Source organism: Chelmon rostratus, chromosome 23, assembly GCF_017976325.1.
Source record: "Chelmon rostratus isolate fCheRos1 chromosome 23, fCheRos1.pri, whole genome shotgun sequence".
NCBI lineage: Eukaryota > Metazoa > Chordata > Actinopteri > Chaetodontiformes > Chaetodontidae > Chelmon > Chelmon rostratus.
In genome coordinates this window covers 17,986,427-18,003,110 of record NC_055680.1, presented here as the reverse complement: position 1 = coordinate 18,003,110, position 16,684 = coordinate 17,986,427, and the positions used below count along the sequence as shown (strand labels likewise).

At 42.7% G+C, this 16,684-nt stretch overlaps 1 protein-coding gene across 1 annotated transcript; it reads left to right on the top strand.

Moving 5' to 3' along the window:
- Positions 1-4,767: 4,767 nt before the first annotated feature.
- On the top strand, positions 4,768-16,566 carry LOC121626361. Its single transcript, XM_041964826.1, has 25 exons — positions 4,768-4,895; positions 5,000-5,129; positions 5,475-5,624; positions 6,126-6,263; positions 6,540-6,691; positions 7,237-7,340; positions 7,425-7,614; positions 7,963-8,094; positions 8,239-8,382; positions 8,586-8,721; positions 9,347-9,497; positions 10,067-10,203; positions 10,945-11,056; positions 11,258-11,321; positions 11,610-11,813; positions 11,986-12,128; positions 12,373-12,539; positions 13,031-13,152; positions 13,263-13,360; positions 13,454-13,590; positions 13,769-13,893; positions 14,148-14,293; positions 14,469-14,571; positions 14,967-15,103; positions 15,542-16,566. Exons 2-25 carry the CDS (start codon positions 5,000-5,002, stop codon positions 15,663-15,665), a joined length of 3,246 nt encoding a protein of 1,081 aa, XP_041820760.1. The 5' UTR covers positions 4,768-4,895; the 3' UTR covers positions 15,666-16,566.
- The last annotated feature ends 118 nt before the right edge of the window (positions 16,567-16,684 follow it).

Below are 16,684 nucleotides of genomic sequence, written 5' to 3'. Positions count from 1 at the left end.
CTGGATTTGAATGCTACAGATGTTCCTGCTTCACACGCTGTCGTCAGCTGGAACAGTCCGGTCCTCATTCATCCTCATGTGTTCCTCAGTCCAAGATGCTTTGTCTTTTTTTTTTGAGAAGATGAGGTGAGAGCAGTTTGAAATCTGAAAGCAAGCCTACTCATCATCAGTCGTACATCAGTCTTCTTCAAGGCCAAACCTGTTCTGTGCCCCACTCCCAAGTGCCCCCTGGGAGCGAAAACGCGTTCTAAAGTGCCCTCTTGGACTCCAAAACCTGTGCTAAAGTGCCCTCTTGGGAGCCAAAACGCGTGCTAAAGTGCCCTCTTAGACACCAAAACGCGCTCTAAAGTGCCCTCTTAGATGCCAAAACGCGCGCTAAAGTAACCTCCTCAGTGGCGAGGACACGCTATATGTGCCCTTTTTTTCCTTTCCGCCCCTGCCCTTCAAAAAGTCTGTGCACGCCACTGCTGCTGTTGGTATCTGTGAAGCTTTTTCCAAAACCTTTTCGTGTTGTGTTTATTGTTTTTAACTTCCTGTTTTTATTTGTAAGACAAGGCGACATTTCCTGCACTGCTGAGACAATATTCAACTGTATTCTGTAAAAAGCCTCATTTCCTCCCCCAGAAAACATCGTTTAAAGCTCACATTCTAAAAACAAATATTTATTGTGCAAGTCGACAAGACTGTCACATTTTCAAGGTCGTACTAAATGAAGGGAAATAATCTTTTGCTCAAATGTGGACACAACTGGCAGATCTGTGGAGTATGTGGGTGGATGTGAATGATGAGATGCAGGCTGGGTTTAAAGCAGTGAGATGGGGATACATTTAGGAATGTGGACACACTATTGGACACCATTCAAACCAGGAACTGCATCTCTAAACATGTAACACCTGCTGAAAACGATGTTTACACTGACCTCCACTGGTTAAACTTGGTGGTAAGTTCAGGCAACGCTGGATCACAGACAAACAGAGCACTGATTCTGCAGAACCCACCATATTTTTTTAAGGTTCAATATTTTTCAGATCCTTTATTTCAGATGTTGATGGTCACTTTGGCATTTTTCAACCACATAGTTTGGGGTCTAAATGACCAATAGGTACAAACAGATTTGGAAGTGGTCCCGTAGATCACCTCAGCCTGCAACAACCTTTTTGGGGGGCAACTGCACCCGTCAAAAAAACATCCACCACTGATTTTGATTTGATTTTGCCACTGAAAGACTCAGATTGTTATTCTGAGTGTCCGACAACATTGTGGAAAGGATCTCTGCACAGATTTTGTGAGACAAAGTCACAATCTGATTACATTTTAAGGTCAGGTAAAGGTAGTTTGACTTTAATAAGAAGCCAACATCAATTATTGGTCTGCGACAGGACACAGACTGTGATCTCCTACATCTCCACAAAAGAATTGTCCACAGTGAAGCTGATTTCTCTGGTTTCCATATTGTTTCAGGATGAATTCAGTCTTCTGATCTCAACTGTCTGAGTTACTGGTTGAGGTGAAAAAAAAGCAAAATAACATTTTAAGCAATAGAGGTCAGTGAAACAACTTTTCAACTCAAGCTGAGTGTCGCTTGAACAGCAAACTGAACAGGTTAAGCATCTGAAATGAAAAAGTTGAGTGGGATGTCTATGTTTCCATATCACCGCGGCAACAAAGGCAACGATGAGAACAATGGCAGCAACAGCAGCACCAATGATTAAACCTTTTTCTGAAATAATGCAGGAAAGATGTCAATATTAGTGCTTTACTGCAAACTTCCAATATTACATTGATCTGTTCATCCATTCGTTTTCTATAGCAGCTGTTCAGGGTTGCAAGTGGCTGCAGCCTGTCACTGCATGCTCTTGGCAAGAGATGTGAAACAAGAAAATAAACGCCAATTTTGGACTAGGCTGCACTGTCATGGTACGTTTTTTCACAGCACGTCAAGAAAAATGATGTTGGTGGCGGTTCCTGTTTCCTCCCTGCAATACTTCATCTGTCAGTGAGTTAGCGGAGCTACAGGGTCAAACACATTTCATTTCCTTCAGCTACACAACAAGGCCTCTCACTGGTAACACGACTTTAAGTGTGAAGCAGCAACAGGAAATAGATTAGACTGAAATGTCTTACTCTTTGGGTTCCTTGGCTCTTCTGAAGGGCTGGTAGGGAAATTGTCATGACCCGTGCCTTGCACGCCGGTTTTTGTTTAGTTTCTCTTGTTGATTCTTGCCATTGCCTCATTTAGTTACTTTTGTCTCAGTCATGCCATGTTTTGTATTAGTCTCTATCCTTGCCATGTCTTGTTTGTATTTTGTTAAGCTTCCCATTGTGTCTTGTCTTTGCCTGGTTTTGGTTACTTCCTGTTTTATTTTGAAGGTTCATGTCATGTGTCTTTGGGTTGCTTTACTTCCTGTGTTTTCCCTCCCGTGTGATTGTCAGATTGTTTCCACCTGTGTCTCATTAGTGTTCCTCCCTAGTGTATTTAAGTCCGTGTCTTCCCTTTGTCCTTGTCGGTTCGTTGTCTGAGAAACCTTAGTCAAAGTCATAGTCTGTGTTCTTGTTATTATTCTTGCCATAGTCCCATAGTGAGTGTTTGTTGCGTGGTTTCTTTGTCATGTCCGAGTCTGGTCTCACGTAAGTGTTTCTGTGCTGTGTTATCTTTGTTCACGTCCGTGTCGTGTTTCATGTGTATGTCTCCTTGGTTTGCTCTTGTCCTTTGTTTCAGTCCATGTAAGTGAGTTTACTTTGTTCATGTCCAGGTCTTGATTTATGTAGTGTTCCCCGCCCTCAGTATTGTCCTGTCGTGCGTGTTATTTGTTTGAACGTGCATAACTTAGTTTCTGTTTTCTTTTCATAGTTTTGTGGCTTGCCGATTTGTTTTCCTCGATAAAGAGAGATTTTGTGTTTGAGTACTTTTGTTGTTAGATTCTTGTTTCATTCTGTTTTTAAGAGTGAACGTTGAGTTGATAGTTTTTCTTACCTAGTTCTGTTTGTTGCATATCATAGCTTTTGTGTTTTCCTCCTTCGGGAGCGTTTTCTGTTCTTTATTTTATTTAGTTTATTCCTAGTCATGTCTATAGTCTTCCCACAGTTTATGTAATTGAGTTTCTTGTCTAGTCGTAGTTCCGCCAGGTTTTGTGTTAGTGTTTTTTCAGTTGCTCAGTGTTTCCCTGTTTAGCCCTTAGAATTTGTGTTAGTTCCCACAGTTGTGTCTTTAGTGTGATTAATAAATTTGTTAATTTAAATCTTGTGCATCCCTTGCTTTGTCTGTGTTCGTGTCCTTCCATGTCCTGATTGAGTTTTCCTTTTATTGTATTGTCCATAGTCTTGCCCTGCGTGTTAGTGAGTTCCTTGTGTTGCCCTAGTCTTGTCTCGTTGTGTTGCATGTTATTGTTAATCCATAGTCTACGTCCCCTTTGTTTGTCTGCACCTGGGTTCAACCCTTAGTTTCCCCTCATAGTTCCCCTCATAGATCCCCCCAAGTCCCCACCGTCCTGACAGAAATCTGGGAATCCTTTGTCTGATTGTGTGGAGAAGTGTTGCCATTAAATAAATCACCACTGTCACCACAGGCATTAATTACATCTGTTTTAGGAAACCAACACTGATAAGATAAGGGCTCAGTTTAGTTTAAGTTGAAAGTGACTCCAGATCAAAATCAAGCCACATGTAAGTGTTTCAAGACCATTTCTTTAAATTATCTGTGCTCAGTCAAACTGAACCAGCCCAGAGAGAATTAGCCGCCGCCGTCTTTATTAATGTATCAACTTAAAAAACGATCTTGTGCAGCCAAATATCTGTCATGTCAAGCTAAGTCATGGACAAGTTTTTCAAAATGCGTTCTACAATTGGAAATCGAAGCAGTAACTTTTATGAACATTACTTCATAAAAGCGTGTGAATTTTGTATCATGTTGTTGCAGGAGGTCTTTATTTCTGGTGAGGTGACAGAAGCAGTTTGCCAATCGTCGAGTTCTACAGAAAAAAATTTGGACCAGGAGCCAATGGGATCACACATTTGCCATATTCTTACAAAGCTGAAAGGGTTACATCATTCCTTTAAATCGACATTAAACTATCCGTTAATGCTTATCTAGCCAGGCTGCTAAAGCACTCAGTGAGCTGGTGGTTCCTCTCAGGCTCTCTGGCTGAAGAACATGGGGCCATCTGTGCACGATTGGAAGTGTCTTCTTCCTTTTGATCATGATTTGAATCATTTTAAACTCAAACTGAAACAGTGATCTGTCAGGAATGATCTATTGCTTGTCAGTGAGTTTGAGATTGCTTTTATTGTATTGTTTCACTTCAGACTTCACATGTAACTAGAGAAGGACTTGCTGAGTTCAGGACTCCTGTGGAACAGTTTTAGAGACTCCAAAAATGAAGGATTGTTCTGTTTTACTATTTTGGAGCTGATTTTTCCTTTTCACAACTTCAAAGTGTATGTGGGCATTCTCAAAATGAAATCTTTTCAATATTCAGCAGAACTATCATGACTTTTCTATCATATCAAGCCTTTTACGGTGGCGTATTCACAAGACTTATTTAGAGCATGCTGTGTAACATGTGTTCATTTGGTAAGTAAAATTTTCTTTAAAATGCCTGAACATGAACTGTGCAGACTCTTGTGGTTCAGCCTTCCTTCCATCTCGGCCTCCCGTCGCTCCTTTAAGCTGAATCTTTGTTTGTCCCGCCCTCTTGATGTCTCACAGGTATCACCTGTGGTGTACACGGAGTTAACAGACCAGCACGGCATGGGAGGAGCCTCCACTCCTGCTGACACTGAGACACAGCTGTGAAAGCGAAACCAGTTCGGTTTCATAGAAAACGAAACTAAACTGGATTTCACCAACAGTAAGAAATGCTGCAAACAGAAAGTAACTCGATCCCGAACGCGTCGAGGTGAGTTTGTCCAACTTACAGTCAACAGTTTAACGACTACATACAGAATCAGTATGATGACTGAGGAAGTTTATTATGAGGAATAATAAATGTGGTTTTGTTAGATGGATGCAATATTCCACCTCCTGGAGCAGCACCGGCTGCAGTCTTACTACAGCAGTTTTCTGGAGCTGGGAGTGAAAGACGACAGAGATTTCCTCGATGGGGTCACAGATGAAGACCTGAGCAACATGGGTAAGCTGACTGGGTGTAAAGGAGAAAGCATTCTGTGTTTCTGATGGCACTGAATGTGAAAATACTGTTATTTTTATTGTAAGCATGGAGAGGCCTCTGTTCGTGCTGCATGTACAGAAGAGTTATTACCTCCATTAACCAGCAAAGATTCCCACATGGGAACATGAGCTGGTCTCTCACGTGAGCTGTGGAAGCCAAAATAACAGAAAGGCGGGTTAGAAGAAGGAGAAACAGGCAGGTGTTGATGTTTAAAATAAGACCGAGCATGGAGTTCCACGTGTTCTGAAGAAAGAAGAGCAGCTCTTAACATTGTCGGTGATGAACAGCGTCCATATTTCCTGACAGGACTCAGCCAGGTGGAGAGGAACCGTTTCTCAGCCATGAGAAACACGATTCGCAGACTGAGAGCTCCGTCGCAGCCTGTAAAGAAGTCACTGCAGGCGTTCTGTCTGCAGTACCGGAGCCCCAAATGTCCTGCACCAACATGTGTCAGCGGTAAGAGATTCACACCGTTTACAGCTGCTTTCATTGTGCTCTTCACGAAGCTCTGTGCAGAGTTTTTGGAAAATGTTGTTTGGACTCCTGTTGAAGTAGAAGTGCTTCATGTAGGCAGTGATTTCTGAGAAAAGACATTGAGAAAAACTGAGGTCAGAGCGCCCTCTGCTGACACAAACAGAGACACACATACACAGCTGTGTCTCAGGGTCAGCATTAGCGGAGGCACCTCCCATGCCGTGCTGGTCTGTTAACTCCGTGTACACCACAGTGATACCTGTGAGACATCATGAGGGCAGGACAAACAAAGATTCAGCTTAAAGGAGCGAAGGGAGGCCGAGATGGAAGGAAGGCTGAACCACAAAAGTGTGCACAGTTCATGTTCAGGCATTTTAAAGAAAATCTAATTAAAATGAATAATAAAAACTGAACGCAGCACAGTTTTGGTTTCTCTGTCATCGAGGCTTGAGTGTGCATCTTGTTTGCATTTTGCATGTGCAGATATGGATCCTGCCCAGAACACCGTTGAAGACCTGATGTTGAGGATCTGTCACACTGAAGGTGTTGATCCATCCACAGGCGTCTGTCTCTACACGGTGGACGGCATGCCTTTGACTGATGATCCGTTCTTCAACACATGTGAGTTCACTCAGCGCTGGAGTCTGAACGTTTGTCACGGCCTCATGCAATAATATGTATTTCAGTTTTAAGTGTTTTTGTTTTGGTACATGTTCTGCATAAAATGAACTGTTGTGTCAAGCTGCAGATCAGTGAAGACACACAATGAACAATCCTGACATATGTTTCTCTGTAGATGTTAAGCTGCTGCGTGACTTCTGTAGAAGCTCAGGAACCTTTTTCTCCTCGGTGCTGCACAGCGTCTGAAGTGGTTATTCTGATTTCGTTCGCCTGCAGGGTCTTTAAAAGACAGGCACATTGAAAACGGAGATGTCATCTATGTAATTTTTACACCAAAGGAGAACCTGGAAACAGCTCCTCAAACGTCACAACGAGACGTCTCTGAATCCTATGGAACTGACACAGTTCGATGCCACGTCATGCTCAAGGTGAGTTCACGTGCAGCTCGTAAAGCACGTAAAGTAAAAATGTTTTGTCTGAGCTGGAGGTGAAAGTTGACCGAAACACATTTGCCGAACAGTTTTCCTTGATACATTTTTCTTTTGTAAAAGATGCTGCCTCAAAATCCTCAACTGAAACACTGACATTGAGTGACTTTTTTGCCTCAGACGATTGAAGTGAAGACTGAAACAAAGGTGGCAGCTGCAGGTGGTTTCTCCCTTGGATGTAGTTTGAGAACCTGATACCAGACTCCAGGACACCTTCTGCTGTCCTGGTTGTCTGGGCCCGCCCTCCTCGTCACATAGACTTTACATTAGGATGCTAACTTGCTTTTCTGGCCATGGTTTAAAAATTCATACTGCGTAAAGTTGTAATTAACTTGTTCTCAGTTAGAGGCGAGCAGTTTTCTTTGTAGAACGGCGGTCTATGGGAGAAACCAGGATTTACTGCACTGTATCAGCTCAGTCTTCTCTCGCTGGCTCTGCTTTGAACCTCTGTTATTTAAGTCTTTAACTTCATTTACTTGATGCAGGGAGACTTCGAGGTGACGGTGGACGTGGAAAGTGACACGATATCGAGCCTGAAGAACAAGCTCTCAAGTGAAAGTGGGATCCCAGGACATGTTCTTCATTACAAGTAATCCAGAGTTCCTTGGCTGCCTGCACAGTGTCGCCTCACTGTTGGTGCTGGTTCTCATGTGTGTCTTCATGGTGTCTCCAGAGGTGACCATGGCAGTGGAAACACACTGGACAGCTGTGGGATCTCAGACGGGTCGACGGTCCGCTTCTCGCTGTCCTCGTTCTCTGAGGAGGTTCCAGACCACAACGTGTTCTTCACCGATGATGTTGTGCCCTCAGTGCAACAAACCCCCAAAGGAATCAGTGTCTTCTTGTCTTCACTTTACATCATTGTGAGTAGTTTTGTGGTGTATCGTTAGAAGCGTGAATCCATTTTTTTTACATGATTATTGATCACTTATTCATTTTGCTGTGTCCAATTATTGCGAACCTCTCAGCAGGGTCACTTGTGTGTCGGAGTTGTTCCGGATGAGCCTCTTTTCTCCTTCCTTTTGCTGTCTTTGCTTGAAAGATCAGAGTTCAGAGGTCATGTTCAGTGACTGGTGTTTAGCATGGATGCAAACTTGTTAGCGGTGGGAAGCTAACCCCTACGAGTAACAACCAAGACAAACCTTTGGATCATGAAGAAAAAATCTTTATTGAAGCTTCTCATTGTTTTAAAATGATATTTTCTGCTGTAGAAAAACAAGGCTCCTGGAGTTGCATATAAGAATCTGATTGGTTACATTCGCAAACTGACTGGATGTCACCCATTGGCCCAAAGTTTGCATCAGTTACTCCTGAGGAACGAGATGATATCCAGGAATCAGAAGGTATACTGTGATTTTACGTTTATTACCTTTTGCACTGACAGGTTCTTGAAGTGTCTTTTACACTGTGTTGTTTTTAGCTCTTTCACACTTTGTTTTATCAGGGTTCTCCTCTTCAGGTAACAGTATGGTGTTTCTCTCCTGCAGATTGCAGTGGTTGAAGGCTTGTACCTGCTCTTCAGACAGCTTTTACCACAGCTTGGGGCAAAACGAGGAGAAAAGATCATCGAGGACCTCGATGTCTTTGAGTATTCAACGTACTGCTGGGCGTATCTCATGTCAGAGGCAAAGGTATTTCCTCATTAGTTTCCGTTTTCCACCTTTTCTCTCTTTTTTGGAAGTACGCTGGTCACTGTTACAGCTAAATGAGCCGTGAAACTCTCGTCGAATGTTCATGAATATCACATGTGACAACCTTCAGCTGCGTCTCAAAGCAGAGTGATGGACTTCCAGTTGTGTGTTTCTGCCTCATGCTGCTTGTGTTATGTGGACAGAAAGAGACGTCAGAGCATGAGAACTACGCACCGTTTTCTCTGAGGTCTGAAGACGACGTCCGGTTCTGTGATCCAGTCACACTACCTGGAGTACCAGGTGTCCTCGAAAGAGCGCTTGTCCTTCAGAAAATCAAAGGTAAAAGTCACGTGTCTCATGGTCACGTGTTGTGGGATATTGAGGTTTGAGTTTTGGCCATTACAAACCACCACAGTTCACTGAATACAGCTCTGGTTCTTGTTGAAATATTTCTGCCTACTGAACCAAAGGAACGGTCATGTCTGCCAACCAAAAACAAAAAAATAGACTTCTACCTGACTGACGCCTCTTTCACGCATAGTTCCTGGTCAATTTCTGGGAGACACTTACAATCACAGGTTAAAAGGTGGGACGCCTGTTTGATCCCAGCTGAGAAAGTCACAGAGCAGCTACTGGTTATTAACACCAGGTGATGTATGAGGTGGTGGTGGTGATTGAAGGGCTCAAACACAGGACTTTAACCCAGAGACCAGGGATGGAGTCCCATGTGAAACCTCAAATAAACATGGACTTTTAGATGACTCATTATTTGCTTCAGGTGGCTTTGAAAGAAAAGCCTGGGGGCAGATATTTATTAGTGAATAATTAATTAGTGAGTCCTTTTATTGCTGAAATGTCTTTGTCCTTTGCTTGGATTTGATTGTCACATGTCATTGTATTATTGGTCTGGGGCGGGGGATTGTGTCGTTGTTGCCGTCATGTTTTGACTTTTGTCTTTGTTAAGATGGCGAGAGGATTCCAAACTGCACAGAAGAGGTTTTGCGAGAAACATCTCTCAGGAGAGCCGCCGACGTGGAGAAAATTTTACTCAGCGTTCATCCGTCAATTAAAACATATCACCTTTGGATTTCTCATGACAGCGTGACGGATCAGAAGTACGTATCATCCAATTTCATGTTTGAGAAAGTGAATAAGAAGACTCACGTGGTTGTCATACAGATTTCAGAAGTATACTGTTAATGTTAACTGCTAGCTGCCAATACTAACTGCTAAGATACTATCATACTACCACCACTTTAGCTATTGTTAGCTGCTACAATGCTAGCACAGGCCTAGATGCCACATGTAACTACCAATTGCCGCACTACCATCATCTACCCCTGCCTCTCACCAACTGCACCAATAAAAGGTGGGAATACAAACCCTCGTTCGGGTAGGGGGTAGAAAATAAAGAGGTAGAGTCAAAGATGAAAGTAGGGATTGGATACAGACCCTTGTTCGGGTAGGGGGTAGAAAATTTAGAGGGTGCTGAAGGTGGAGGCCTAATCTAGACTAGATTTAACAGCCTCTTCTAACATCTCCTTCAAGAAGCAAACAACAGGAAAACAACCAAAAAAGAACAAACAAGCCAACTCTGTATCTTACAACACAGTAAATATCGCTTGATGCAGTTCTCGCAGCGTCCGCAATAATCCAGTTACTCATCCACATTTTTCAATGACAGCTTTCGCATCGAAGCTGAGAAGAGTTTGGGAGACCTGGCAGAAGACATGAAAGGTTTCCCTCAACTCAACGTGACTCCGCCGCTGCTTCTCAAGACTTTAGGCCTCGATGACCCACACCTTGTTTTCCTGAGTGAAGGTACAGCACACATCCGAATGCCTGATCTCATGAATCTGATGATGATTTCGTGACAAGAGGACGGTACAGTCGGTGCAGGAGAACGTTGTAGGACATGTGCTGCAGTCCAGAGGCTGTTGGATGTAGCTGCACCGTATCTACCTACACTCTGCTGAAACAGCTGCCAGGACAAGCCTGTCCTCTGGGAGGAAGACGTGGACATGCAGAGATGGGATGGGACAAACATTTCTATTCACCCACTGTGTCAGATAAAGCAAATAATGTTGAGAAACGTGAGATTGCTCCTGCCCTTTATTTTTCCTCCATAGAGCCAAAATGAGATGGAATATTGACGAACGAATCCGTAAATGTCAAAATCAACAACATCAATGATAATCATCAATCGTCTGTAGGAGGGCCAGACAAAACTTTTGTATTTGACGATCAGGGAATGTGAACAGGTGGAGTTTTAACAATTCTCACTGAAGTTAAAACCTGCCAACGGTTCCTGCTGCAGTGAAAAAGGCCAGAGTTCCAGTTAACGATAGAGACACCTGGTTACCAAAGCCAGGAAGTGGCAGCTCAGGTCAGGTTGAGGGTCATGAAGGAAGGTCAGATTCCATACATACAGCCTTCCCCCTCTCTGAACTCTTCTTCTCCATCACATTAACTCTGCCAAGTTTCAGGTACTGTTGTTTTTATCCTCCCTCATGTGTAATCTGTGATCTGTCTGTTTTTAACAAATACCTTTGTGTTTTCCAGACAACCTCGGTGTCTATTTGACTAAAAGCAAGTTAACCCCTGCTGCGGCCAAGGTCTATAATTGTTTGGCTGGCAAATTCCAAACCGTGGATGTGAACATATTAGCAGCAAGGTGAGTCCTTCATTTTCTGCAGAGTTCTGAACCAGGCGAAGTTACAAAGTGAATACTGCACCTCAGTGAAAGGCTGTTGCTTACAGTACGGATATAGAGCTGCAGTATAACATGAACCATGTATCAAGATAACAGAGTTATTTATTTTATCTGAACTCTTTCAGTGTACGTTTTTGATTAAAGTCTTACCCTTTCCCTCAGGACTGGTGACCAAAGGGATGGCTATTCATTCGTCACAACCAGGACTCCAAAAGAGGCCATAATGGTGACGTTGATCCTCTACTTCAAATCTGTTAATGAGTAACAACAACCAAAAGAACTGTCTCAATGTACCACCTGTGTGTTAAAATCCATGCTAGTGAGCACTTCTTTCAGGAAGCCCATCAACCTGACAGGTGAGGCACATCAAGATGCTGATTGTGTGCCTTTGGCCTGTCACACTGAGTGTCGGAACTATTTTGGGCTGTTTACAACATTGCCAGTGTGTCGTGCTATAAAACAAACTTCCTGTGAAATGTCCAACTCAATCATGTCCTGACTTTAACTTCATCAGGTGCTGATAGATACAAGCTCATCCATGACAGAGAATTGCTATGGAGGAGTGGAAATACAGAAAATCCATGCTGTGAAAGAGCTTTTTGACAACTTTGCAACCCGGACCATGGCTTATGATTTTCATCATGTCATTGGCCTTGTGAAGTTTGACTCTACAGTGAAAACTCTCCACACGTTCACAGAAACACTCGAAAAGTTCAAGGTAAACACAGACCTCACCTTCAGGGCCCTGATAACACTGAGAGCACCAGATTCTGGTTCAGTTCTCTGAAGGTTTAGATGGGTTACTTCTTCCTGTGTGGCGTACAGTAAGGACTGATACAATGAGCTAATAATCCTACATACACACAGCTGTTTTTTTCACACTCTTCTAGGAACACGTGCACACCCTGAAGGCAGCGGGAAAAACTAAGCTGTATGATGCTCTTCAACATGCGATGCTTGAGCTGGAAAAAGTCAAGAAGTTTCCAGACTGCAAACGTCGCATTCTTTGTCTCACAGATGGACAAGATGTCGGGTAATTTTCCCTCTATACTCATTAACATGAGGTACTGAAGTGACTCTAATGTATCAGTTCCTGTAAATATTCTTACCCAATCAGCTCTTCAGATTCAGTTTCAAACCATCGTTGTGATACGAGAGTACGGCTAAGGCTTGGTTCTAAGGTTAAGGTCAGAATTACGTTTGGTTTAGCGGGTTGGGTATTTATTCATGATGTATTCGCTATATTATGTTTCCGTGAACATGTTCTTTGTGCATAGATCCTCAAGCAAGCCTGACGTGGTTACTGCCAACCTGATCAGATCCAACATCATTGTGGATTCGATCATTCTTGGAAAAGCGACGGAGAACAGCTCTCAGCTGAAACTGCCCAGAGTGTTGGTCAGCAAAACTTCCTGTACTCTGCGTGGAATCAGCAATGCAACAGGTACAGTATGGAAACCTCAATGGACTGCTGCTTTTAGTCATCCAGGGAGTTTTTCACTTGAACCAGGTCCTGCAGTCAAGTCGGTCAACCAACAGAAATTATGGCCAAACTACAAATATAAGATCTATGTCGTCAGTGATCCGAATTTTCCTCAATCTGGGTCTGCAGAGGTGGACAGGAGCTAATCGATGAACAAATTCAAGACTAGACTGATAAAACATGAGAGAGTGAACAACCTGTGAATGAAAACCTTGATCCATGAAGTGTTTCGGTTTTAGAAACTGTCTCCCAGCCTGATACTTACACACCTCGTACCAACAGCTTTGGCAGAAAATACTGCTGTTGTTGTATTGTGTCAAAGGTTGATTCAGCAGTTGCCTGGGCAACAGTGTCACATTGACAGGAATAAATTTAAAGGGGCTTGAATAATAATATTTTAGTGGTAAATAAGCTGTTTTTATTAACTGTTTTTGAATCTTTATCGCTTTTAGGGGGTTGCTGTTTCAGACCAGAGACTAGCAAAGATGGTCTGAAGCTTTTTGAGATCGAGACCGTTCTCTCTTTGGAGATGAGGAAACCCAAGAACAAGGCTGACCCGTCGACCATCACTACAGTTAGTCCACCAGTTATTGTCTCCAGTTCTGTTTCTGAGAGCTAGACGCCATCACAGTCAAGTGTGCATCCAGCTTGGAATGATGTTCATCTCCACTTGGTGTTTTTCAGAGACGTTTGGAAGAGATCTCTGTTGCCCACGGGTATGATGAATTTCCAGAGGCTGTCCTGCCAAGCCAGATGGACGGTAAAGTGACCGTGACAGCGAGGTAGGCGACAGAGGCAACAGAGTATTTACCAGCTGGCTCACTTGCAGTGAGCTGACTGTATTACAAGACTTGTATATAAATCTTTCAAACTAGCGCTCTGAAAAAGAAGATGCGGGATGCCAAAGTTGGGCAGTTGATGGAAAAGGACAAACGTATTCTGGAGGAGCTGAGGAGCCTGCACTGTAACCCACATCCCTACTTTAGCATCTTTCCATCGGAGGCTGACTTCAGTAGGTGGCTCTCCTGTCACATTGCTTTCAGATCTCTTTTTGTCACCACTGATCATAAAGTCCGAGCGCTGCTGCTTTTCTCACCACACTGACAATAAACACACAGCAACAAAGAAGCTCACGGTTTGAGAGTGACCAGCGTTTAGCTGACAAACAGTCTGTCTTCTAAACCTTTCAGCATTCTGGAAGATTCTCATGGAAGGACCACCTGACACACCTTACGAGAAAGGAATGTTCGAGCTGTTCTGCCAGTTTGGTCCTGACTACCCGGTGAAGCCTCCGCTTGTTCGCTTTGTCACACCTGTATCCTGCCAGGCACATGGACAGCATTCACACCTTCAGCCTCATTTGTCATAGAAAGCTACAAAAATGTGTGAGATTGTTGTTGAGCATTTTCTTATTTACAAAAAATACACAGAAAGCCAGCAATCGGCCTGTAGAGGGATTCTATACCAGTGTTTCCTAAAGCATTGCTCTAAAGAGAAATAACCTGATTTGAATAATTGTGAACAGTATTTATACTTTAATTGCAGTGTCATTTCCTTAACATGAACAAGGTGTACCACTGTAATATTAACAACGTGGGGCGCATCTGCCACAACATATTTGACCGGAACTACAATGCCCAAGTCACCATGAGAGATATCCTCAATGCGATATATGGACTGCTCATCATCCCCGAGCCTGAAGACCCATTGGACAGGTCAGCATCAATCCCATAATACACCAGTGCTTTTATGTATATGTATACGTTAAGTTTGGTGGATGGCGTTTTCAGGTCTCTCTGTAACGTCTGTAGTGGTTTTTGAAGCTGCAGTGTGTTGAGCTCTCAGAGCCACCGTAAACATTTGAGTTAAAAGCGTCCTTTTCTGTGGAAGCATTCTGGCCGAGGAATTCCTGACCAGCCGCGAGGAGTACGAACAGGAGGCCAAAAAACGCACGGCGGAAACTGCCACGCAGTCATGGGACGACATGGAGAAGGTAAACGAATGGCAGAGGTATGAGGAGTTCTCGAGGGGGGGGGCGACAAAAAAGCAGGAGCGAACAAACCAAAACATCAGCCTGACAAAACACATTCCACGAACACCTGTCCGATCCAAACTTTATTCATACTGGAGAGTGTGTATGCGCATATATGCTGATGATTGTGTGTTGTTCCAGAACATTTGTTTCCATGTTGTCAAATCTTCCTGATACTCCATCAACACTCTATTTGCAAAATTTAATGTGCATGTTTACAAAGAAGAGGTCATAAACCACGTTAGAGTTCCACTTCTGTTCAAAAACTAGAGTTACGGTACAACATGCATGTGATGCATCACAGTTCCATCAACATGACACACTGATATTTACTATCTTTGCTTATGATTTGAAAGAAATTGGTGGATCCTGGGAAGCAGCTTGTGCCCCCACATCTGATCTGCCCCCTCACCAACAAGATGTTCGTTGATCCAGTCGTCACAGCCAGCGGGAGAGTGTATGAACGGAAGGCCATTGAAAAGCACCTCAAATCGTAAGTCTGTTTGTTTTCATGATTGTTGGGGTTTCATTTTATTTAAATCTCCTGAAACATTTATACTCTGTTCAAATCACTGTGACGTCATCACGAGCAGACATTTCCAGTGTTTACCTCCAATTTGTATGTGTTTTTGTGACATAAACAAATATTTGTTAGTTAGTTCAGATCACTTTGTAGAGATCTGTTTTCACTTTAACATTAAAGGGTCTTTTTTTCAGTTTCAAAAACCACATTACACCTGCTTTGGTTCAGTATGGTAAAACCCTTGTGAAGCATGTGAACATTCGTACGTGCTGTATGAGCACTACGTGCTCACGACGGCTCAGAATTGTGCTGATAAAGCCTGAAACGTCATCCGCCTTAAAAAGAAGGTGAAGGTGAAAAACCGTCACGCTTTCTTGTGTTTTCTCGTAACTGAACATTGTTTTACAGAGACAAACACGATCCAAAGGGTGACCCAGAAGAACTGCTCAGCGAAGCTGATCTTAAACCAGCCAACGAAATGAGGAAGATGGTGACGGATTACCGCTCGAGACAAATTCAGGAGAAGATGTAGAAAGTTGGAGCTGCAGCCGTGGGGTTTGACATCACGCCGTGCTGGGAAACATAAGCCGCTGAACTGAAGTTCATGTTGTTCAATTATCATATATCTTATATTATCATATCTTATATGTTTATGTTTATCATTTTTATATGTTTGTGCATTGAGAATCGTTCACGTAATCATTTATTTTACTCACCACATACTTTGAGTTCTACACCAGGAGACTACAGTTAGAACAAACTCCTTCGACTCATGAATGACTGATGTAGAACATCAACACTGCAAGAGCTCTTCTCCAAAACGTCGGCTCAAATAAGCTTCAGTACTTTAGAGGTAAAATCCAGCCTAAAACACAATGAAACGTTCTTTGTCTAATATTATTTTAATGACTTCACATTCTGGTCAGAACAGGGATGCCTCACCACACCAAAAATCACAGGATTTAAATCTGCTGTTTCTGTCAAATTGACGAAAAGTTCCTTTAATACAATGTAATGTTTTCTGTCAGAAATGTCTTCAAACAGCAATAAACAGGCCAGCATTTAATATTATATCAATATTAATAAATGAGAAGCACACAAAGTAGTTTTTTATCTGTAACTCAGTGTTCACGTCTGCTGTCATGTCAGTATACCTGTAATGTGTAATGAGGCGATTACTCATTGATGATTGATGATGATGGTGATGCTTCACTGGGGGTACAGATATTTTTAGTTAGAATCTCTGCTATGAAATCAAGCACAAATTCTGTATTTCTGCTCTCAGTATGTTCTGTTGAGTTTTAGTTGTTCAGTTTTCAGCGCTGCTGAATCTGGTCCAGGTGCTGCTGGGTACAAAAAAAACAGCAAGCTTTGTTTGCTTATTATGTTTCCTGCTTATGAGATAAAAATGCTTATTGTGAAATAAAAGTAAATGAAAAAAGTTGCTTAACTGTGCTCATTTCATGTTTGTTTTTTTAAAAAAGGCAAAGTCTGCAGACTCTGCAGAGTAGAGCTGTATTGTATCTGGAACTGAGCAGTTTAACAAACTAC

Coding starts and splice junctions, on each gene's coding strand:
- LOC121626361 (XM_041964826.1), top strand. CDS start 5,000: ATGGATGCAATATTCCACCTCCTGGAGCAGCACCGGCTGCAGTCTTAC. Junction 8,383..8,585: donor ATCTCATGTCAGAGGCAAAG/GTATTTCCTCAT, acceptor TTATGTGGACAG/AAAGAGACGTCAGAGCATGA. Junction 13,591..13,768: donor TCCATCGGAGGCTGACTTCA/GTAGGTGGCTCT, acceptor TAAACCTTTCAG/CATTCTGGAAGATTCTCATG.